This window comes from Polypterus senegalus, chromosome 8 (assembly GCF_016835505.1).
Source record: "Polypterus senegalus isolate Bchr_013 chromosome 8, ASM1683550v1, whole genome shotgun sequence".
NCBI classification, from domain to species: Eukaryota; Metazoa; Chordata; class Cladistia; order Polypteriformes; family Polypteridae; genus Polypterus; species Polypterus senegalus.
In genome coordinates, this window is record NC_053161.1 from 57,997,998 (window position 1) to 58,022,854 (window position 24,857).

A 24,857-nucleotide genomic window follows, 5' to 3' on the forward strand; every position below is an offset into this window, starting at 1 on the left:
ATTAAGTTTACTGCCTGACCTCTGAATTCCAGAACCAAGAGCCTGCTCTTACCTGTGCTACATGTTCCAAAATTGATAGCTCACTTTATGAGACTCTGCCCCTGTTGAAAACCTAAATCTAAATTCCCTGAATAACTGTTTTTCACTATTACTTCTTCTTTCTTTCTAGTTTTAAGACAACTCATTGGGGCTCTTTATCATTACTTGCTCACTAAAAAGGTATTAAAAATCACCATTCAGCCATGCAAGGTCTGGGAAATAGTTCAACACCTACAAGTCTTGGGCTGATGTCCCTAGACTTTGTGCACCTCTTTCTCGTACTTACGTCCAACCATGGCACACCTGTCTCTACTTCTCTGATTTTGAGTTTCCTTCCACTTGTCTAACATCCACACTGTCTCTCTATAGGACATCTTGTCAAGATCCATCAGAACAATAGTACAATTTAGGCCTGATTTCAGAAGTCCTACTTCAAGGAAGACTATGTCTGTGTGAGAAGTCAAATTCCAGCAGCTTGAGCACAGGGTCATTAAACTTAAGGAGAAGGACTGGATATTTCTGTTCATTTTGAAGCTCTGAGGATAGCTTCTGGCTCCAATAATTAAGAGAGTGGATTAAGAGTGTAGACAATAGACAGATAAAGTGGGTGGTGAAAATAATGTACTTACCACATTGACCTTCTGTTTTGTTCCCAAAATATAGCCGTGGCACATTAATGCTGATTTCTTTTCGTATACTCAGTGAAATCTGGGCGGAAATCTCAGTTATGAAAACTTTTACTGAATTCTCGGCGGACTCCAAAATAATTCCATTTTGACTGAAAGGAGCCTTTACCGCTTTTTTATTAAATGTACTCTGGAAAAATTGAAAGAATAAAAGAATATTTTTGTTTTTTTAATTCATAAATGTTTTCTATCTAAATCCTACAATACAAAATATGCATACATCAACAGATATTTCTTTTAATTTTCCACACCATTTAAACCAAAGCACAAAAATTTAAGTTAAAATGTGAATTTAATGCCTAAACAGACATTCTGCATTGTTGTGAAGTTTGATACTGTTTGCCTGCAGTTCAGAACAGTTTGAGGCAAAGTGGCAAATAAACTGGCACAGGACTCTTGCTCATCCAGCAAAGCATGTAGTACATTTACTATAGTAGGTTCAGCTGTAACATATTGTGTCAAAATGTCTAGAATGACCCACTTGGTTTAGAAAGCAAGCCAAATGACACTTTATTTTGTTTTCCTACAGTAGTTCCAAGGACTTCTGATATTATCTACTATTTAGAACAAAATAGATGACTGTAAAATGACAAGTTCATGTCTTCCTTCTCCCCTCTCGTTACTTATGAGTCCTTCTCTATATCTGAGCATCTCTCATAGCATCGCTGATTTTAGAGACAGTATTACAGATATTTTGGAATGTGAGTGCCAGCAAACTACACAGAATACTGGAGAGCTCCACAGGTATTTAAGAACAATGACAGGAGTGTTGAATCCATGTAAAAGGAATACTTCCCCCAAAATGGCCAAAAATAAGTAGTTTTTAGTGATGAAAGAAAATACTTTTTAATGTCATGTTTTTATGCAAAACAAACAGTTTCTCATAAAACATAAGCCTATGGTCAACAGTGTTGGACAACAGCAAACAATATCAAGACAAGGCATGAATAAATCTGTTACTCACACTGCATAATACACACATGAAGTCATCCAGCCACAATTACTTACGGAAAATGTTCCTATGAACATAAACAGAATGCCACTCAGTTGTGCCTGAGAATTTGAATTTTAGACTTGCCTTCCATCATTAAATTTTTATTCATAAACACAATTGGAGAACCTCAGAAAAATTGATTTGATCTTCTGTTTGTTGGGAACCATCTAAGATATACAGAAGTCCAAAGCATATCTAGTCCATACAATGTTTTCACTTGCTTTTCAATTTTTAATCTTTGATTGTACACATCTCTCAGTGAACTTTGTACTGTCAATATCATGTGAAATGCAATGTTAGGCAGTGGTTAAGGTGTTACTGGGCTGAACTCATGACCAGTGAATGAGGTATGGAGGCAGATCTTCAATTCAAATACTCAGTGTGCATTTCAGTGTGTTCCATTTTAGTTCAGAGTGAATTATTTAATAATATTTTAGCAAAATATTGACTTCACATGCAGGTCATGCGACACAAGTAACATAATATTGCTTGCTGTTGTCCAACATTGGTCACCATAAACATATGTTCTATCAGTAACTGTCTATCTAACTGTATATATACTGTTCATGTTTAGACTGTAAACAGGCTTGCTCAGGATTATAAATTGCGCTGAAGAGAATAATTGAATCATTATTCAGTTTAATGGTTTAGCTCCATTCTTATACTGGCTGTCTAGATGACTCAATTGAATCCTCTCTCCCCACCAAATGAAACAAAAACAAAACATAATATTGGCAGAGGCAAGAAAATGCAAGAATGCAAGAAAAATTAGGAGAAAGGAAGAAACTTTAAAGGGAGAAGGCAATTATATATGCAAGTATTGTTCAATATTGTCAATGATTACTTTGCAGTCTCTCCTTCTTCAAGTATATCAGCATTATTATCTCTAGCCATTGTTTGTTGTACAGGAGCAACAGCAATATTAAACTAGTACATCATTCACTTTTATGAAATGGTAGCAAAACCTTGTTGCATACCATTAACTGTCCAGAAACTGCTTTAAAGGAATACTCCACAAGTAGTATAATGTCAGGCGGCTTCTGTCAAAATTTAATCCGAGTTTGATTGATGAGATTAAACCACGCCCCTTTTTAATCGAAGACCGGAAGTCCCCCCCACCCACCATCTGATGTTTTGTTGACCTTTGTTGACCTTTGAGGAAGTCCCCTCCCCACACCCCCGGATGTTTTGTTGACCTTTGATGACCTTGATCAGGGTCCCTGTTGATTGATGACAGGAAGTCCCCTCCCCCAACCACCTGTTGTTTGTTGACCTTTAGCCCAGCCATCTGTTTTCCCCAGGAAGCTGTCAAGGGCAATTTGATGGATGCCCCCACCCCCTTGAACCCCCACCACCCGCCCCTGCTTGGCCACCGCCTAGCCCCATCTCACTAGGGCAAGTTCAGACATGCCCAAGGGCTGCCTAGGCCCCCCTTGAACCCATCACCACCCCCACCACTTCCCATCCCCCACCCCTCTTCCAAAGACAAGTTCAGGCATGTTCAGGCATGCTGCAGCGGACCCTGGACAAGTTCAGGCATGTTCCTATCCATACCCAGACTGAATGGCCTGCCTAAGCCTCACCGATAGGCTGCACATGATGTCTGACCCTCCACTTCCTGGGCCATTTTCCGAGGACATACACACACACATGCTCGGTCGGGCGGTCTAACTTGTCACCGTTCCTGCCAATATTGCTTTGGGTAAGAATCCTGGTATCTATGTAACAATTATTTTTAAAATATCTATCTATTTAATCGATGCTATATCATTTGTATGCCACTTTTTATTTTTACCTAAGCCCACTTACAGATCCAGCCTTTTCAATCTCACAGAAAGACAAGCAGTCAGCTTTTAGCAGGCTTGTGTGTGTAGTTCAAAGCACACTGAAATACAAGCTGCCCGGCTCTCTCTGTCTACACAGAGCGGACATCCCCCTGCGCGCGACCGTGAGTTGCCCAGGGCCAAAGCTCTACGCGGCTCCGAACAGACACGTAGATGTAAACTGCAGCCTGTAGGTCCCTGCAGCGCTGACGAGGATTGATTCAGACCCTACTGAAGCGTGCGCGATTGTCTTAACACAGCTGCCAAAACCCCACCTCCCCCGCCCGCTCAGCGCTGATTCAGTCCAGGAGCGTACAGGTTTGTCATCAGCTGAACGTAAGCCCCCCATCCCCATGCGCTTAGCACGCAGATACACCCCCCCGACGCATGTTTCTTAAAAAGTTAAAGGCTTTCATGATAACGTGTAAAACACGTGATAACTAGTTCGCTATAAGTCCTTTAAAATCACACAGTTAAATAAGATGCAGCAGTTCCCTTTTAAAGCACATTGGAGACGTCTAAATGCTAAATGAATTAATATATTTATAATTTGTATTAAAATCGATCTAAAACCAACCCTTTTTCTACCCCTGTTAATCCTCCCTCATGAAGAAAGGCGTTTAGTTTTTCTAAAGTTTGAATGCCTTAATCAGAGCGGATATCTCGGGCTGTGGTCTTTGGGGAATCGGTGGCACTTCCGCATCATAAACGGCCTGAGCCGCTGATGACCTTTAACCTCGGAGCAAAACAGAATGCGTCTGTTTAATCAAATCTACCAGTTACAACGGAATCTATTAATCAAATTCCGGATAACCCTTAACTTTGTGACCGGATCAAAATTTTTGCAAAGGTGAAAAGGTCTTGCGGAGATACGTACAGATGTTTAAACAAATCTATTAACCAAATTCCTGACTTTTTTAGCGTCCGCCGAAAGTGGTGCCTAGACACCGGACAAAGGCCATTATACGGATGTCCGATTAAAATGATTGGGGCACATTCCAAAACACCCAGCTTTTTGGGTCTATAAAAGTGTTCAGACTGGTCCATTACTCAGCAGGCCGTTAATACTGAAAGAGGACACGAATCTCGTCGGAAACATCAAGGATCACGGTATGGCATATTTTTGATTATTATATGCGCCAAACAAGTATGTTTTAGAAAACGGATGGATGAACCCTTATATTTTATTCTTACTATGAATAATTTCCAAGTTTATTCTCAAGTGCGTGCGTGCGCGCACTCGTGTAGACGCATGAGCGCGTATAATATAAGATGTAGCATTTATATCCATCTATCTGCGTGTACGACGATTAATGTACAAATTCATAGGACTGAAGCAAACAATATTAGCTTTTTCATACCGAAAAGGGCTTTACAATCAAGTAGTTTTGTCTCGGCGTCTGAAAATTCAAACAGAGCCTCTTCTCTGAGAATACTCAGGCATGGTTTAAAAGCGCAGGCCGGTTGTGTATCAGCGCTGGCGTAGTAAGAGGTCAGTATTCTGAACTACGTACAGAAGGGTCCCGTTTGTGAAATGCGTACTCTTTCGAATCGGGCTTACTGTAGCAGGGGAATGTCTGCACCAGGGTCCGCATGTTTTAAAAGTCTGGGATATCGAAACATTTTAACTTTATAAACTCTCATTTGTTACAACCGGTTGGAGACAGCCTCCAATGATGAACGGGATCCAGGAGCATATATCGAAGCGAATGCTTAATAGACATAAGGCAACTGTGTTTTCATTCATTTCGCTAAATGAAAAGTAATTATTTTAATACGGAATAGTAGCCCCACAAAGGCCGGGTGATTTTAGACGTGCGAGTAATATAATTAAGTTATTTTTAAAAGTAATCCCACACTGCACAAGAGACAGATTCCACGTGTGTTTTAGGATTTGCTGCGGTCAGTGATGATTTTAATTTTTCCTTAGCTCATTTCTATAACATAGGAGCCTTTTGACAAAGGAAAACTCTGTAAATACACTTGTGCATTAAAACGGAGATTTAAGAAAGCAGGTTTCTACCTTAAGACAGATTACTCACCTTAACCCAGTTTTGTACGTGCATGTAAAAGCACTCACTGTTGTTACACTAGCACAAAATTGATATTTTCTGTCTACTCAAAAACTAAAATTATTTCTATTAACACAGGTGATAACTGGAAAGCATTTTCACTATTTTTAATTAAAAGTTAAACAGAAAAGCTCAATTATGATTTTTGTTTTGTCATGCTAGGGTCCTAGGGTGACACTTGTGCCCTTTATACTCTCTTATGTAGACCTTAACACATATTCTTACCAAAATAGTTCATCACTTCCCAATTCCTGTAACTTCAGGTAATTAGACAGAGTGAGCTCCATAACAGGCAAGAGAAAAGTATTATAGGTCAGATACACAGAGCCATAAAACAAAAGCACTGAACGCCACACAACCTGGTATTGCTAGATGTATTTTGTTACCTGGAGAAAGAAAAAAAAAAAAAAAAACATTTTTAGTAGTCACGTAAAATGACCAGTTGCTTTAACATGAAAATAAAACATCTTTAGAAAATAAAGCATCTAAAAGCATCTTTGTAAAGGACCGATTTTAAAACATAAGAAAAATCCTTGTTTCCAAAAGAGTTCTGCCAATCTTTTCCAGCAGTTTTCTTGACTGATCTCATTTTAAATGATAATAGCCAGTATAAAGTCCGTAAAGGAACTGGGTAGGAACTGGAGACATCTGATATCTTCTAGCATATCTTTTTTGCGAACAGAGTTTTCATAACAGTTTTAATCGAGCCCTTAACGTTTTTTTGAAAGTAGACCACTATTACCAATATGTCCTTTTTAAAATTAATGATATACCATAGATGCATATTTTATTATAATTACTTAACTTTTATCAACTTTTATCTAACTCAATATTTATTTTTCTAGTATCAGAATGTAGTTCAAGTTATTTTGTTTTCGGTTCAATAGATGTATTTTTCATATTTGATTCTTTGTTTTTTCACATCTTTGCCCCTTTTTGTTACTTAGCCCCTAGGGGCCATCCCACAGTTTGAGAACTACGGTTGTAGGGGATTATTTGTAAAACGCTCTGTGGCACTTCAAGCTAAATTAGATTTCCTTGGTTATTCAGCCGTTCATCGGTGTTCCATTTTGTTATAAATTGTATTTAGTCTCTCTTTATTTACTAAACATTTTATATTTTGAATAGAAAACAGTTATTTTGTTCAGGCTTTAATTTAAAACCGCATTTTCATCAACAGGCTATAATCACTTTGGTACTTAGGATGCTTTGTATAATACAAAGTTTTAGAAATTCTGTTAATGCTTGGTAATAGCCTTCCATTTTACATCAGTTATGAACCCCTGAAAATAAGAATGGTTATAGTAGGTTATAGGAGCCTGTACACTACAGGGCCGATGATTAGGCTTATACTGGACACGTTAGGCAAATCAGGATGGACATTTTTTAGTAAATAGTTACATAATATTATATGTGTTTTACAAGGATTAAAATTTTACTAAAACTTTGTGGTTTATTCTTTCTTTTAGTTAGTCCAGGTTACATAGGACAGCTATCATTGAAAACTGCTTTTCCCTCTGTTTGTGAAAAAGCACCCTTGGTTTTGGTAGCATTCAGGGTGAAGGGAATGTAAGTTTAAACTGTGATTCCAAGAGTCAACAAGTGTCTGCAAACGTCTTGAATACGAGTCAAAGGACCAGGGTTTGTGCAGGGATCATAGTCAGGGGCAGAGTTACGCTAGACATTATTATTCCAAAATGTAACATTGACTCGCCCATATCACAAATATAAGATAGTAAAACTAAAATTTACAAATACTAAGTCACAGAGGAGATTAAAAACATAATTAAGACCGGATCAACAAGGGATCACCCCAAAATCACAGCACACTACAACAGAACCTACGTTTTCTGAGGTATATTATCAGCTAAACTGTCATCTGTTTACCAGTTCCACGGGTTGCAAAGAGTTAGGGAAAAACGTTATTTAACATCTGCTAGTATGAGGCTGATTAACATGAGCGGTTATTGTTAGAATCTTATCTGGAACTAAAAGTCAGGTTTGTGTTCCTCCTGATTCAGGAAGAATATTAAATATTGGAGTTTAGAATATGAACTAGACTGGTAAGGACATTTATGCCTAAATAAATAAATAAAGTTAATTATGAAATAAATAATTACATGAAAAAGTGGATTTATAAAGGAGTTATTACAATTTGAAAACTGCTGTGATGTATAAAAAACATTGATAGGTGACAAAACCAGCACGAAAAGAAACCTTTTGAAATAAATAAGCTTTTTTGACATGCGTAGTCTGGAATAGTCTGAATATGTCTTAAAGAGTTCATTTTTAATAAAACAAAAGGCAAATTAAAAATAATAAATAGTAAACCGAATAAAACACAGAAGTATCATTTAATGATATCAATTAGTGTTAAGTATTATCAAGCACCGGGATCTATTTATAAGGATTATTTAATTTAGTTATAAACAAAATGATTGGTTGCATTTTGCTTTGAAATTAACAATAGTTTGATACCGCTTTAAGAATTAGAATGCAAGACAAACCTATACACTTAATAACAAATATTGCGGATGCAATAGGAGTATCTCGGATCTCTGTTTTATTTTAACCTTTTGACAGGGAAGTATACCACCTATATTGAAAATGAACAGCGCCGACATGCTAACTAAATAGATATAATCGAAGATGTTTTAGAATATGGACCTGGGCACTAACCCATGATTCTGACCAACTAAAGGGTCTTTACTTAATTGTCGAACTTCCTGTGGGTGCTATGGATCTCGTAATGGAGAGTGCAAAAGATTCTAGAATCTTTACTCTGTAATGGTCCATATGACGGAGATCTAGCGCCTGTGTCCACAGTGTTAACCAGTCATAGGACATGATGTTCAAAATTCACCTAGGGTTTTTCAGAAGAGATAGGACAAGTGCGTGTGTGTTCTGTATTCTCTTTTCTGTATTAACTATTCACAATGACCATACTCCCGAGACCTTAGGTTTTTATGCAGAAGTACATTTCACAGACCGAATAAGAGACATCCATCAAAATGTTCTTGACACAAAGGAGGCCCAATCAGGCGGTGGGGTGGGAGTCTCTTTTCAAAGAGTCTTTGCCCCAAGCGGCCTGGATTTGTTGGGCTATAAAAATTTTTCAACAACGTGTTTTGAACGGTTAACAATCAACATCTCTCGGCTATGCTCCTGATCAGGCATGATGGTCTAAGGACCAGACGGCCACCTACGATGGCCTGTTTTGACCTGAGGCTATCGTGCCCGACTCCGAGTACTCTACGACTAACAGCTAACCTCCAGACCAATCTTCTTGGCCAGACCTTCTTATGCCTTGAACTGACCAGATCTAGGATCCTGAGCCTCAGGTACCTACCCATGGTGATATGTATTGGTCGGATCGTTTCCTGGAGAACCGCGCAGTACCTGACATTTTTGTATCTGCTAATGATGTTCCAGGGCTCCTAGCAGGGGGTGAGGAGATAGCCATCCAGGCCATGGATGACCTGGTACAGGCGCCAGCCGTTTGGAACATAGCACCCAAGGATGGGATTATGCAGACCTGGCCCTTGAACAAACTGACGGACCCTGATTGAGACATTTCGAAAGGCTCAATAGCTGTTCAAGAGTTTGATTACAGTTCTGCCGGATATAATAACGCATAGGCACCTAAAAAGTACCGGGCAGGGATGTTTAATAGACCAACCCAGCCAGACACGGCCTACGTGTCTGTTTGACACTGACCGGCTCAGCAACAGCGGCTGTCTGTTTTCCACAAACCGTGGCTCAGGAGTCTAGTCATAAAGACTCTGTGCTGCTTCAACATCTTTCTACTTTTCACCAGATTCACGCCTTTGTACAAAGTGCTGTCGATGATTGGAAAAATGAACATTCTATTCAGGAGTCGATTGTACAAGCCTTTCATAACATGGATGCTGACTCTTACTCAAAAATACCTGAAATAGCTGAGACTTTCTCTAAACGCCATTTTATGGACCTAATAGGTCTGATGGACCTTTAAGGTTTTATGGGTATACGTCCTGGAAAATCAGATGAAGTGTCTGAACTGAATGTACCGGTGAGATCACCAGTTTTTGTCTGCTTTTAATCACGCTGTTAAGTTGTAATATGTTTTGAAGTGGTTGGTAAAACCTCTTTCAATTTTAATATTGTTTTTGAAAATGACCAATAAAGTACCATTTGATTTTTAAATTCTAACCCTAATTTCTTTCGCCGTCAAGGATGGAGGGTCGTTGAAAAATTTTTTTATAGCCCAACAAATCCAGGCCGCTTGGGGGCAAAGACTCTTTGAAAAGAGACTCCCACCCCACCGGCCTGATTGGGCCTCCTTTGTGTCAAGAACATTTTGATGGATGTCTCTTATTCGGGTCTGTGAAATGTACTTCTGCATAAAAACCTAAGGTCTCGGGAGTATGGTCATTGTGAATAGTTAATACAGAAAAGAGAATACAGAACACACACGCACTTGTCCTATCTCTTCTGAAAAACCCTAGGTGAATTTTGAACATCATGTCCTATGACTGGTTAACACTGTGGACACAGGGCTAGATCTCCGTCATATGGACCATTACAGAGTAAAGATTCTAGAATCTTTTGCACTCTCCATTACGAGATCCATAGCACCCACAGGAAGTTCGACAATTAAGTAAAGACCCTTTAGTTGGTCAGAATCATGGGTTAGTGCCCAGGTCCATATTCTAAAACATCTTCGATTATATCTATTTAGTTAGCATGTCGGCGCTGTTCATTTTCAATATAGGTGGTATACTTCCCTGTCAAAAGGTTAAAATAAAACAGAGATCCGAGATACTCCTATTGCATCCGCAATATTTGTTATTAAGTGTATAGGTTTGTCTTGCATTCTAATTCTTAAAGCGGTATCAAACTATTGTTAATTTCAAAGCAAAATGCAACCAATCATTTTGTTTATAACTAAATTAAATAATCCTTATAAATAGATCCCGGTGCTTGATAATACTTAACACTAATTGATATCATTAAATGATACTTCTGTGTTTTATTCGGGTTTACTATTTATTATTTTTAATTTGCCTTTTGTTTTATTAAAAAATGAACTCTTTAAGACATATTCAGACTATTCCAGACTACGCATGTCAAAAAAGCTTATTTATTTCAAAAGGTTTCTTTTCGTGCTGGTTTTGTCACCTATCAATGTTTTTTATACATCACAGCAGTTTTTCAAATTGTAATAACTCCTTTATAAATCCACTTTTTCATGTAATTATTTATTTCATAATTAACTTTATTTATTTATTTAGGCATAAATGTCCTTACCAGTCTAGTTCATATTCTAAACTCCAATATTTAATATTCTTCCTGAATCAGGAGGAACACAAACCTGACTTTTAGTTCCAGATAAGATTCTAACAATAACCGCTCATGTTAATCAGCCTCATACTAGCAGATGTTAAATAACGTTTTTCCCTAACTCTTTGCAACCCGTGGAACTGGTAAACAGATGACAGTTTAGCTGATAATATACCTCAGAAAACGTAGGTTCTGTTGTAGTGTGCTGTGATTTTGGGGTGATCCCTTGTTGATCCGGTCTTAATTATGTTTTTAATCTCCTCTGTGACTTAGTATTTGTAAATTTTAGTTTTTACTATCTTATATTTGTGATATGGGCGAGTCAATGTTACATTTTGGAATAATAATGTCTAGCGTAACTCTGCCCCTGACTATGATCCCTGCACAAACCCTGGTCCTTTGACTCGTATTCAAGACGTTTGCAGACACTTGTTGACTCTTGGAATCACAGTTTAAACTTACATTCCCTTCACCCTGAATGCTACCAAAACCAAGGGTGCTTTTTCACAAACAGAGGGAAAAGCAGTTTTCAATGATAGCTGTCCTATGTAACCTGGACTAACTAAAAGAAAGAATAAACCACAAAGTTTTAGTAAAATTTTAATCCTTGTAAAACACATATAATATTATGTAACTATTTACTAAAAAATGTCCATCCTGATTTGCCTAACGTGTCCAGTATAAGCCTAATCATCGGCCCTGTAGTGTACAGGCTCCTATAACCTACTATAACCATTCTTATTTTCAGGGTTCATAACTGATGTAAAATGGAAGGCTATTACCAAGCATTAACAGAATTTCTAAAACTTTGTATTATACAAAGCATCCTAAGTACCAAAGTGATTATAGCCTGTTGATGAAAATGCGGTTTTAAATTAAAGCCTGAACAAAATAACTGTTTTCTATTCAAAATATAAAATGTTTAGTAAATAAAGAGAGACTAAATACAATTTATAACAAAATGGAACACCGATGAACGGCTGAATAACCAAGGAAATCTAATTTAGCTTGAAGTGCCACAGAGCGTTTTACAAATAATCCCCTACAACCGTAGTTCTCAAACTGTGGGATGGCCCCTAGGGGCTAAGTAACAAAAAGGGGCAAAGATGTGAAAAAACAAAGAATCAAATATGAAAAATACATCTATTGAACCGAAAACAAAATAACTTGAACTACATTCTGATACTAGAAAAATAAATATTGAGTTAGATAAAAGTTGATAAAAGTTAAGTAATTATAATAAAATATGCATCTATGGTATATCATTAATTTTAAAAAAGGACATATTGGTAATAGTGGTCTACTTTCAAAAAAACGTTAAGGGCTCGATTAAAACTGTTATGAAAACTCTGTTCGCAAAAAAGATATGCTAGAAGATATCAGATGTCTCCAGTTCCTACCCAGTTCCTTTACGGACTTTATACTGGCTATTATCATTTAAAATGAGATCAGTCAAGAAAACTGCTGGAAAAATGGGCAGAACTCTTTTGGAAACAAGGATTTTTCTTATGTTTTAAAATCGGTCCTTTACAAAGATGCTTTTAGATGCTTTATTTTCTAAAGATGTTTTATTTTCATGTTAAAGCAACTGGTCATTTTACGTGACTACTAAAAATGTTTTTTTTTTTTTTTTTCTTTCTCCAGGTAACAAAATACATCTAGCAATACCAGGTTGTGTGGCGTTCAGTGCTTTTGTTTTATGGCTCTGTGTATCTGACCTATAATACTTTTCTCTTGCCTGTTATGGAGCTCACTCTGTCTAATTACCTGAAGTTACAGGAATTGGGAAGTGATGAACTATTTTGGTAAGAATATGTGTTAAGGTCTACATAAGAGAGTATAAAGGGCACAAGTGTCACCCTAGGACCCTAGCATGACAAAACAAAAATCATAATTGAGCTTTTCTGTTTAACTTTTAATTAAAAATAGTGAAAATGCTTTCCAGTTATCACCTGTGTTAATAGAAATAATTTTAGTTTTTGAGTAGACAGAAAATATCAATTTTGTGCTAGTGTAACAACAGTGAGTGCTTTTACATGCACGTACAAAACTGGGTTAAGGTGAGTAATCTGTCTTAAGGTAGAAACCTGCTTTCTTAAATCTCCGTTTTAATGCACAAGTGTATTTACAGAGTTTTCCTTTGTCAAAAGGCTCCTATGTTATAGAAATGAGCTAAGGAAAAATTAAAATCATCACTGACCGCAGCAAATCCTAAAACACACGTGGAATCTGTCTCTTGTGCAGTGTGGGATTACTTTTAAAAATAACTTAATTATATTACTCGCACGTCTAAAATCACCCGGCCTTTGTGGGGCTACTATTCCGTATTAAAATAATTACTTTTCATTTAGCGAAATGAATGAAAACACAGTTGCCTTATGTCTATTAAGCATTCGCTTCGATATATGCTCCTGGATCCCGTTCATCATTGGAGGCTGTCTCCAACCGGTTGTAACAAATGAGAGTTTATAAAGTTAAAATGTTTCGATATCCCAGACTTTTAAAAACATGCGGACCCTGGTGCAGACATTCCCCTGCTACAGTAAGCCCGATTCGAAAGAGTACGCATTTCACAAACGGGACCCTTCTGTACGTAGTTCAGAATACTGACCTCTTACTACGCCAGCGCTGATACACAACCGGCCTGCGCTTTTAAACCATGCCTGAGTATTCTCAGAGAAGAGGCTCTGTTTGAATTTTCAGACGCCGAGACAAAACTACTTGATTGTAAAGCCCTTTTCGGTATGAAAAAGCTAATATTGTTTGCTTCAGTCCTATGAATTTGTACATTAATCGTCGTACACGCAGATAGATGGATATAAATGCTACATCTTATATTATACGCGCTCATGCGTCTACACGAGTCGACGCACGCACTTGAGAATAAACTTGGAAATTATTCATAGTAAGAATAAAATATAAGGGTTCATCCATCCGTTTTCTAAAAACATACTTGTTTGGCGCATATAATAATCAAAAATATGCCATACCGTGATCCTTGATGTTTCCGACGAGATTCGGTGTCCTCTTTCAGTATTAACGGCCTGCTGAGTAATGGACCAGTCTGAACACTTTTATAGACCCAAAAAGCTGGGTGTTTTGGAATGTGCCCCAATCATTTTAATCGGACATCCGTATAATGGCCTTTGTCCGGTGTCTAGGCACCACTTTCGGCGGACGCTAAAAAAGTCAGGAATTTGGTTAATAGATTTGTTTAAACATCTGTACGTATCTCCGCAAGACCTTTTCACCTTTGCAAAAATTTTGATCCGGTCACAAAGTTAAGGGTTATCCGGAATTTGATTAATAGATTCCGTTGTAACTGGTAGATTTGATTAAACAGACGCATTCTGTTTTGCTCGAGGTTAAAGGTCATCAGCGGCTCAGGCCGTTTATGATGCGGAAGTGCCACCGATTCCCCAAAGACCACAGCCCGAGATATCCGCTCTGATTAAGGCATTCAAACTTTTAGAAAAAACTAAACGCCTTTCTTCATGAGGGGAGGATTAACAGGGGTAGAAAAAGGGTTGGTTTTAGATCGATTTTAATACAAATTATAAATATATTAATTCATTTAGCATTTAGACGTCTCCAATGTGCTTTAAAAGGGAACTGCTGCATCTTATTTAACTGTGTGATTTTAAAGGGCTTATAGCGAACTAGTTATCACGTGTTTTACACGTTATCATGAAAGCCTTTAACTTTTTAAGAAACATGCGTCGGGGGGGTGTATCTGCGTGCTAAGCGCATGGGGATGGGGGGCTTACGTTCAGCTGATGACAAACCTGTACGCTCCTGGACTGAATCAGCGCTGAGCGGGCGGGGGAGGTGGGGTTTTGGCAGCTGTGTTAAGACAATCGCGCACGCTTCAGTAGGGTCTGAATCAATCCTCGTCAGCGCTGCAGGGACCTACAGGCTGCAGTTTACATCTACGTGTCTGTTCGGAGCCGCGTAGAGCTTTGGCCCTGGGCAACTCACGGTCGCGCGCAGGGGGATGTCCGCTCTGTGTAGACAGAGAGAGCCGGGCAGCTTGTATTTCAGTGTGCTTTGAACTACACCCACAAGCCTGATAAAAGCTGACTGCTTGTCTTTCTGTGAGATTGAAAAGGCTGGATCTGTAAGTGGGCTTAGGTAAAAAATAAAAAGTGGCATACAAATGATATAGCATCGATTAAATAGATAGATATTTTAAAAATAATTGTTACATAGATACCAGGATTCTTACCCAAAGCAATATTGGCAGGAACGGTGACAAGTTAGACCGCCCGACCGAGCATGTGTGTGTGTATGTCCTCGGAAAAATGGCCCAGGAAGTGGAGGGGTCAGACATCATGTGCAGCCTATCGGTGAGGCTTAGGCAGGCCATTCAGTCTGGGTATGGATAGGAACATGCCTGAACTTGTCCAGGGTCCGGCTGCAGCATGCCTGAACATGCCTGAACTTGTCTTTGGAAGAGGGGTGGGGGATGGGAAGTGGTGGGGGTGGTGATGGGTTCAAGGGGGGCCTAGGCAGCCCTTGGGCATGTCTGAACTTGCCCTAGTGAGATGGGGCTAGGCCGGTGGCCAAGCAGGGGCGGGGTGGTGGGGGTTCAAGGGGTGGGGGCATCCATCAAATTGCCCTTGACAGCTTCCTGGGGAAAACAGATGGCTGGGCTAAAGGTCAACAAACAACAGGCGGTTGGGGGAGGGGACTTCCTGTCATCAATCAACAGGGACCCTGATCAAGGTCATCAAAGGTCAACAAAACATCCGGGGTGTGGGAGGGACTTCCTCAAAGGTCAACAAAGGTCAACAAAACATCCGGTGGGTGATGGGGCGGGACTTCCGGTCTTCGATTAAAAAGGGGCGTGGTTTAATCTCATCAATCAAACTCGGATTAAATTTTGACAGAAGCCGCCTGACATTATACTACTTCCACACAAAAATATTTTTTTATGTGTTACTTATCCCATGTAGTTTGTTTCGATGGTTAAGAAAATCTTGTGCTTTATGAATCAAAAAATAAAAAGGTATTTGACAGAACATATGTTTATGGTGACCAATGTTAAACATATATAGTGTTTAACATGGCCATTCAAGAATTTTCCACTTCTTTGCTTTAATAAACTCCTGGGTTGCTTTGGCTGTATGTTTTGGGTCATTGTCCATCTGTATCATGAAACGCCACCCAAATATATACTTTCCATACTTTTATGTACTTGTGAATGGCTTTGGAACGGTGTTTTCTATTGAAATACACTATATAAAAATAAAAGTTGTTTGTTTATTAGATAATATATTGTGAGAAGATGGGAGTTCTCTTGAGTACATGCTGTATAAAGAAAGGCAACAAGATAGTAAAGATACAGTTAGGTCCATAAAAATTTGGACAGAGACAACTTTTTTCTAATTTTGATTCTGTACATTACCACAATGAATTTTAAATGAAACAACTCAGATGCAACTCAAGTGCAGACTTTCAGCTTTAATTCAGTGGGTTGAACAAAAAGATTCCATAAAAATGTGAGGCAACTAAAGCATTTTATTAACACAATCCCTTTATTTCAGGGGCTCAAAAGTAATTGGACAAATTAAATAACTGGAAATAAAATGTTCATTTCTAATACTTGGTTGAAAACCCTTTACTGGCAATGACAGCCTGAAGTCTTGAGCTCATGGACATCACCAGATGCTGGGTTTCCTCCTTTTTAATTCTCTGCCAGGCCTTTACTGCAGCGGCTTTCAGTTGCTGTTTGTTTGTGGGCCTTTCTGTCTAAAGTTTAGTCTTCAACAAGTGAAATGCTTGCTCAATTGGGTTAAGATCAGGTGACTGAGTTGGCCATTCAAGAATTTTCCACTTCTTTGCTTTAATAAACTCCTGGGTTGCTTTGGCTTTATGTTTTGGGTCATTGTCCATCTGTATCATAAAACGCCGCCTAATCAATTTGACTGCAATTAGCTGGATTTGAGCAGACAGTATGTCTCTGAACACCTCAGAATTCTATCGACTGCTTCTGTCCTGTGTCACATCATCAATAAACACTAGTGTCCCAGTGCCTCTGGCAGCCATGCACACCCAAGCCATAACAATGCCTCCACCGTGTTTTACTGATGATGTGGTATGCTTTGGATAATGAGCTGTTCCATGCCTTCTCCATACTTTTTTCTTGCCATCATTCTGGTAGAGGTTGATCTTGGTTTTATCGGTCCAAAGAATTTTTTTCCAGAACTGTGCTGGCATTTTTAGATGTTCTTTAGCAAAATCCAATCTAGCCTTTCTATTCTTGAGGCTTATGAGTGGCTTGCACCTTGCAGTGCACCCTCTGTATTTACTTTCATGCAGTCTTCTCTTTATGGTAGACTTGGATATCGATACACCTGCCCCCTGGAGAGTATTGTTCACTTGGTTGGCTGTTGTGAAGGGGTTTCTCTTCACCATGGAAATAATTCTGCGATCATCCACCACTGTTGTCTTCCGTGGATATCCAGGTCTTTTTGCATTGCTGAGTTCACCAGTGCTTGCTTTCTTTCTCAGGATGTACCAAACTGTAGATTTTGCCACTTGTAATATTGTAGCAATTTCTCGGATGGGTTTTTTCTGTTTTCGCTGCTTAAGGATGGCTTCTTTCACCTACATGGAGAGCTCCTTTGACCACATGTTGTCTGTTCACAGCAAAATCTTCCACATGCAAGCACCACACCTCAAATCAACTCCAGGCCTTTTATCTGCTTAATTGATAATGACATAATGACTGACTTGCCCACACCTGCCCATGAAATAGTCTTTGAGTCAACTGTCCAATTACTTTTGAGCCCCTAAAATGAAGGGATTGTGTTAAAAAAATGCTTTAGTTGCCTCACATTTTTATGCAATCGTTTTGTTCAACCCACTGAATTAAAGCTGAAAGTCCACACTTCAACTGCATCTGAGTTGTTTCATTTAAAATTCATTGTGGTAATGTACAGAACCAAAATTAGAAAAAAGTTGTCTCTGTCCAAATATTTATGGACCTAACTGTAAGAAGCAGGATGGGTATTTATTGGAGAACTAAAATATACCAGAGAGAAGTCTGGAATTTAGTACAGTACAGAGCAGCGGTGTCTCACACATGCACATAGCTTTTTACAAACACCAGAAAAAATAAAAAAAAAGCAGAAAACTAATCAAATCCTCAGGCTTTCTGACAAGGAAAAGTAACCAACGGTGAGGAGTCGAATGCCCAGCGGGTGGTGAAAGCCTAAAGCTGTCGGTCTCTCTTCAGCTCAATGCAAAAAGCACTTAAGCCATTACAAAAAGGGAGAAAGATGAATATAGCACTAAACATGATTTCCATCTGTTCTTTGCCTGTCAAGGGCACATTTATATGTTGTATGTCCTGCAGCATGTACAGTTCAGGTTTTCTGGCCGTCAATACAGACAGCTTCATCTGCCAAAAGTGCTTAGTTAATTTTGAGTTGATTGAGAAAATATGCAAATTTGAGGACCAAACTAGGAAGCTGATAGTCATAAGTCAAACCGAAAATTGGATTGACTTGGTTTGTTTAGATAATTCGGCTATTTCTGATTCGGCTTCAGTCAAAATCAACAGCACCAATTCAGCCACAGGACGAGTGGGTAACAGTGAGACGGGGATGGGGTCTAAGAAGCCAAAATTTACTCCATCTGCACCCAGGTCACCAATTCGGACCCAGAACAGATACTCAGCACTCTGCAGCGTGCCTGTGAATCCCCACAAAACAAAGCGCTCATAATTGGTGATTCCATAGTGCGGAAAGTTAGAATTTCAAACTATGTCAAACCAGCAGTTAATATTAAATGCCTCCCAGAGGGCGAATATTTCTGACTTTACGCCCAATTGGATGGTGTTGCTGACAATTACGTATCTACCTTATTGCTGCATGTCAGCACTAATGATATTTATATACAGAAATCTGAGGTCTTAAAGGGGAAGTTCATCTGCCTATGCACCAATGCTAAAATAAATGTCGGAATTTAATTGTACCTGTCCCCCTATCAAGATTATATAGAGGGAATGAGATTTACAGCATATTACTTTCCCTTCACTGCTGGCTAGAAACCTGGTGTGTAAATAAAAGCATAGCCTTTGTGAACAATTGGGATTATTTTTGGGAAAGGTCCAGATTTTTCAAGAAAGATTGTCTTTATCCTAACTGGAGGGGATCTTTTGTATTTTCCCAGAATATGGCAGAAAAACTGCCTGGCTGACTGATCAGAGTACCATCTAGGCCACAGTCTTGTAATCTTAAATCACAAGCTTTTGTGTATCCCACCTGTTACTATCTTAAACCTGTTACTCATATTACCTGTTTTGTGGGGCATCCTCTAAATATAATCATGATGCAAACCTTAAATTACTTGATAACCAAAAAATAAGGTGTATAATTAGGCCAAGAGATAAAACAGACCCTCCACCAAGGGCACCTGTGATAGAAACTTAATCAAAATAAAAAAATATATTACCAGTTCAGAAAGAAGTATGCAGTTTTAAATGCTGCTTATTAAACATTCGCTCTCTTGGAAGTAAACTTGTTTTGGTAAATGATATTATATTAAGTACAAAATCTTTGGCAACGTTTTATCTGATTTGACTATAAATTATGATCACATAGTGTTGATGGGGGATTTTAATCTAGATTGTAATTCTGCTTCCAAAAGTATAGATACTTTAAGTAAGTCAAGTGTAATTGTGGAAAAACATTTATATCAGTTAACATCAAAAGTAAACATGAAAAACAATGTATATGAGCTAACATCAAATATCTATCTATCTATCTATCTATCTAATAGGACCTTCAGAGAGGCTCGGGACACAGTTTCTATCCTTAAAATAAAAATGATTAAAGCACATAGAAACTCACCCTGGTTCAATGAGAGCACTCGAGCTCTTAAATTAGAGTGTCAAAAACTGGAGCGCAAATGGGAACAGCAAAGCTGCAGGTTTTTCAAATTGCTTGGACAGAGAGTGTTAAGAATATAAAAAGCTCTCTTTAAAGCTTGCTCAGACTACTATTCTAAAATAATAAATAACAATAATAATAATTCCTGCGGTGGGTTGGCACCCTGCCCAGGATTGGTTCCTGCCTTGTGCCCTGTGTTGGCTGGGATTGGCTCTAGCAGACCCCCGTGACCCTGTGTTCGGATTCAGCGGGTTGGAAAAATGGATGGATGGAATAATAATAATTCCTCAGGTACTGTTTAGAACAATAGCTAAATTAACAAATAGGAATTCAGTTCTACAGTGTAAAATACCAACAGATACAGTATTAGCAGTACAGACTTTATGAACTTCTTTAATGAAAAAAATTTAAATACAAGATTCCACATTTCAGCATCAGATTGCTAACTGCATACTAGCTTGGAAGACCCTGTCTCACCTTGCATTCTACACTTTAGAAATTGTAATCCTGTAATAGAACAGGAAGACTTAACTTTGATCTCTAAAATCACTGGGGATGGCGCCGACTGTTGTGGCACGCTGTCAGTCGCTCTGTTTATTTTTTTTTTGTTTCTTGTTAGTCCTGCTCTTGTGATGCTCTTTCTGACTCGATGATTCGTTATGATCGCCTCACCCTTCTGGCTCTTCGAACGAGTGTGGGGGTTTCTCAACATCTGACCCCTGAGTTCAGTCAAACCTTTGGCCGACTGTTTGAGGAAGTCCCAGCCTTTCTCATCATTGTCTGCAGCTTGGCTGGTCGCCAATGGAAACGCCGGGGGAAGTGCGGAGGCACCAGGGCTTGGCTTCGAGCTTCCCGGATCCTCTCTAGGAACAACTCTCCTGGCTCATGAGGTAATGCTGCCGAATTGCCCCTTGCCCTCGGACGCTCCGGTGTACCTCCCTGCCTCGCTCCGTCACCGCGCCGGGGGGTGAACTTTAACAACCTACGCTGTATCATGACAATGTCAGCCGCCACGGCTGGTGCGTCTCTGTTAACGTCGTCCCAGCCGGTACGTTTCGCGCTGATAAATGCCAGATCGGTCGTGAACAAAACTTTCATCCTGAAAGACTTTTTTCTTTCAAATGGCCTGGATTTTTTATGTACCGCTGAAACCTGGATTTTACCGGGCGAGATGCTCCCACTAACTGAAGTTTTGCCCCCGGGATGTTTCTTTATCAACATGCCGAGAGCGCAACGCCGCGGTGGGGGCTTATTGACTCTGTTTAAATCTGATTTTATCTGCAACCGCCCTTCCCTTCCCCTTTCATTTTCCACTTCAACTTTTGAGCTCAGTATGTTTGAACTAGTCTGCTCTCCACCGCTGCTGTGCACACTCCTCTATCGCCCCCCAAAATATAATAAGGACTTTTTAGATGAGTTTGCAGCTTTCCTAGCTGACATTACCTGCAGATATGATCATTTCCTTTGTTTGGGTGATTTTAATATCCATGTTTGTTGTCCTGTTAAACCTCTAGCAAAAGACTTTCTGGACATTACTGACTCCTTTGGTCTCTCTCAACTAGTGAACGGACCAACACATGGACAGGTTAACACACTGGACCTGGTTCTTTCTCGCGGTCTCAAAATCAGTGACTTGGACATTCTGCCTCCCAGCTTTTCTGATCACTCGCCTGTTCTGTTTAATTTGGATTTGGTCTCTGTTGAGCATGGTAAATCCACCACTACCCGTCCCTCCCGTGTCATTCCCCCCTCTGCTGCTGAAGACTTTGCAGTTGCTTTTTCACCAATCTTCACATCATGTGAATCCATGGATGTTGATGTTTTATTGCAAACCTTCTACACTTCCTGCTGTTCTGTGATGGATGTTGTAGCCCCACTCAAACGGAGACAATCCAAAATCAAGCATGAACCATGGCTAAACGAACAAACTCGCTCTATCAGGCAAAACTGTAGGCGGCTAGAACGTAAATGGAGGAAAAATGGTCTCACTGTTACCTTCGACTGCATGAGAGACGCGTGGTCCCAATACCACAGAGCAGTCAGAGGTGCAAGGAACCGTTTTTTCGCTGACATCATCTCAAAAAACTCTGGCAATCAACGTGTCTTATACAAAACACTAAATGCTGTCCTCTCTCCAGCTGTAACTGTTTTCTGTTCTGCCTCCACTGCTCTTTGTAATCAGATCCTCACATTTTTTCTGGATAAGGTCACGAACATTAGATCCCAGATCCCCATTTCTTCTTCTGGCTCTGTTGATTTAGCTGCTCCTACACATGGCTCCCTCACCAGCTTTCAACCTATATAGCTCCCCCATCTGGAAAAAATCATCGCCTCAATGAAGCCTTCGGGCTCTCCGGACGATGTGGTGCCGTCCAGACTGCTGAAAGATGTGTTTCCTGTGATTCAAGACGATGTTCTAAAGATCATAACTAGTAGTCTATCCTTGGCTATAGTTCCTCGTGCTTTCAAACACGCAGTTGTAAATCCAATCGTGAAAAAACCTGATCTTGACCCTGCCGTTCTCTCTAATCTTCGTCCAATCTCTAAACTACCTTTCTTGTCAAAAGTACTCGAAAAGTAGTTTATGAGCAATTAACTCATCACCTACAGGACCATCAGGTAATGGACCTTTTTCAGTCAGGCTTTAGGCCCCAACACAGCACAGAAACTGCGCATTTACGTGTCCTAAATGACGTCCTTTTGGCAATGAACTCGGGACTCCACGTGATTATGGTTCTTCTCGACTTATCTGCCGCCTTCGACACAATCGATCACGATATCTTGATCTCCCGACTCGAACCCTGGGCTGGTGTATCTGGCTTAGCCCTCGACTGGTTCAGGTCATATTTCTGTAACAGGACTCTCAGAGTCATGCTAGACGATTTTTCATCTGAATCAGTCCCACTCCCATGTGGGGTCCCCCAGGGTTCCATTTTGGGGCCACTGTTTTTTTTCAATCTATATCCTGCCTTTAGGTGCAATTTTTAGAAAACATGCAATTTCATATCACCTATATGCTGACGACTGCCAAATTTATTTCTCCCTCAAGCCAACTGACTCCACCAAACCTCTTCTCGACTGCCTATCTGATATTAAGGACTGGCTGGCTGTAAACTTTCTTCACCTGAACAATTCAAAAACCGAGGTCATTGTTTTTAGCCCCGACTGCAAACGGACCCCACCCCTTGGCCTCGACTCTCTTCCCATTCCAGTAACTTCGTCTTTCTCCAATCTTGGAATCAAAATGGATACGTTCCTGAAAATGGATGCTCAAGTCAACAGCACAGTAAAATCCTGCTTTTTCCATCTCAGGCGAATCGCCAAACTCAAGCCTATTCTGTCTAACCACCTCCTGGAATCAGTAATCCATGCATTCATTACGTCCCAGCTCGACTACTCAAATTCCTGCCTTTATGGTATCAGGAAAGCCACTCTTTCTAGACTTCAGCAGCTTCAGAATGCGGCTGCAAGGCTTCTAACTGGAAGTAGCAGAAGCCAACACATTACACCAATTTTAAAAACCCTAAATTGGCTGCCGATTAGATTCAGAATCGATTTTAAGATACTCCTCTTAACCTATAAGGCACTAAACGGTCTAGCCCCTGCCTATTTGAGTGTTTTGCTCCATCGTCATAATCCTCTTCGTGTTCTTAGATCCGCAGATCAGCTGCTCCTAACCGTTCCCAAGGCACATTTTAAAGCTCGTGGTGAAAGAGCTTTTTCCGTCTGTGCACCCAGGCTCCGGAACTCCTACCCTTAGTGGTTAGGCAAGCCGCCTCAGTCGCCACATTTAAATCATGCCTAAAAACGCACTTCTTTACATTGGCTTTTAATTCTTAACCTGTCTCATTTCCACTTGCGTCTTCCTATTTCTCTTATTTTATTGGGTCCTCTGACCTGTTTTTAGTATCTCTGTTTTAATTCTCTCTTAATGTTTGTTTTTAATATTTTGTTTTTAGTCCTGCTTCTTTTTTAACTGTACAGTGCTTCGATCAGTTGTAATGCTGTGCTTTTAAGCGCTCAACAAATAAAATGGTATGGTATGGTATAGTAAAATGAACCTTACTACTTTCTCCCTAAATCAAGTGCCAACAAAAAAAATGAAAAGCGCATTGGATGTTTTGCAGCACCTATTTTTAGGATTATCAATAGTTCATTATTGCATTGTAAAGTACCTGATGCACTAAAAGTGTCAGTCATCAAACCATTACTTAAAAAGTAAGACCTAGACCCACACATACTTAAAAATTATCGACCCATTTACAATTTGTCTTAAATTGGCACGTGGTGATTCTGTGCTGCAATTCATATTATTGGCACAGGCCTCTGTCAAAGCGCAGCTTAGACACTAAGCTTGCATGTCTAGAGAAGCAAGTCTAAATCGGAACAGTAGGTGTTTGAGTGATAACTTCCCCAGGTCTGATTCCTGTCTGCTGTTTGATGTTGTCAAAATAAGCTCTAGCCATTCCTAACACTAAACTGGAATAAACAGATTTGGAAAATTAATGAATGGGATTTGTGGGTAGAATTATATTACAAATACAATAATTCTCATTTATGTCATCATTGTGAAAATGTAGTGTTGCATAAATCTAAATTGTAATATCTACTTTAAGTATGGAAACATATTGTGTTAAAGAACAAATTTGGCAAAACAAACTTAGCATTTATTATTTAAAATTTATCCTTCTTATTTTGACTTCACTGAGAACTGAAGGAGAAAGAAAAAAACAAACTTACCAATATTTTAACATCTTTGGCGTTCACAGTGTTTAAGGTAAGGCTCACAGTGTTGCTGCGGAATGTTATTATAATTCCTTTTGCACAAGATGCTCCTTTTGTACAGTAATAATTGTCTACCATAACTTTAAACCAATATACTGGAGCCTTTTCCTGTACTAGAATATAAGTACAATCCTCCAAGAAGGCATACTTAGCACCACTGAATGTTATATAGTGGGGATCTCCAAACACCTGACATGTGCCTGAAAAAAGGCAAGAACAATAAAAGTCATTCTATGAAG

General features: G+C 39.4%; 1 protein-coding gene across 1 annotated transcript in view; it reads right to left on the reverse strand.

The window, feature by feature from the left end:
* The window catches only part of LOC120534552 (intestinal mucin-like protein), a 59,749-nt gene that overhangs the window by 13,493 nt on the left and 21,399 nt on the right, over nucleotides 1-24,857 (reverse strand). The window contains exons 4-5 of the mRNA XM_039762147.1: nucleotides 24,574-24,818; nucleotides 669-855 (exon numbers count right to left, since the gene is read on the reverse strand). Coding sequence (XP_039618081.1) covers nucleotides 669-855; nucleotides 24,574-24,818 — 432 coding nt within the window. The remainder of the gene's footprint in view (nucleotides 1-668; nucleotides 856-24,573; nucleotides 24,819-24,857) is intronic.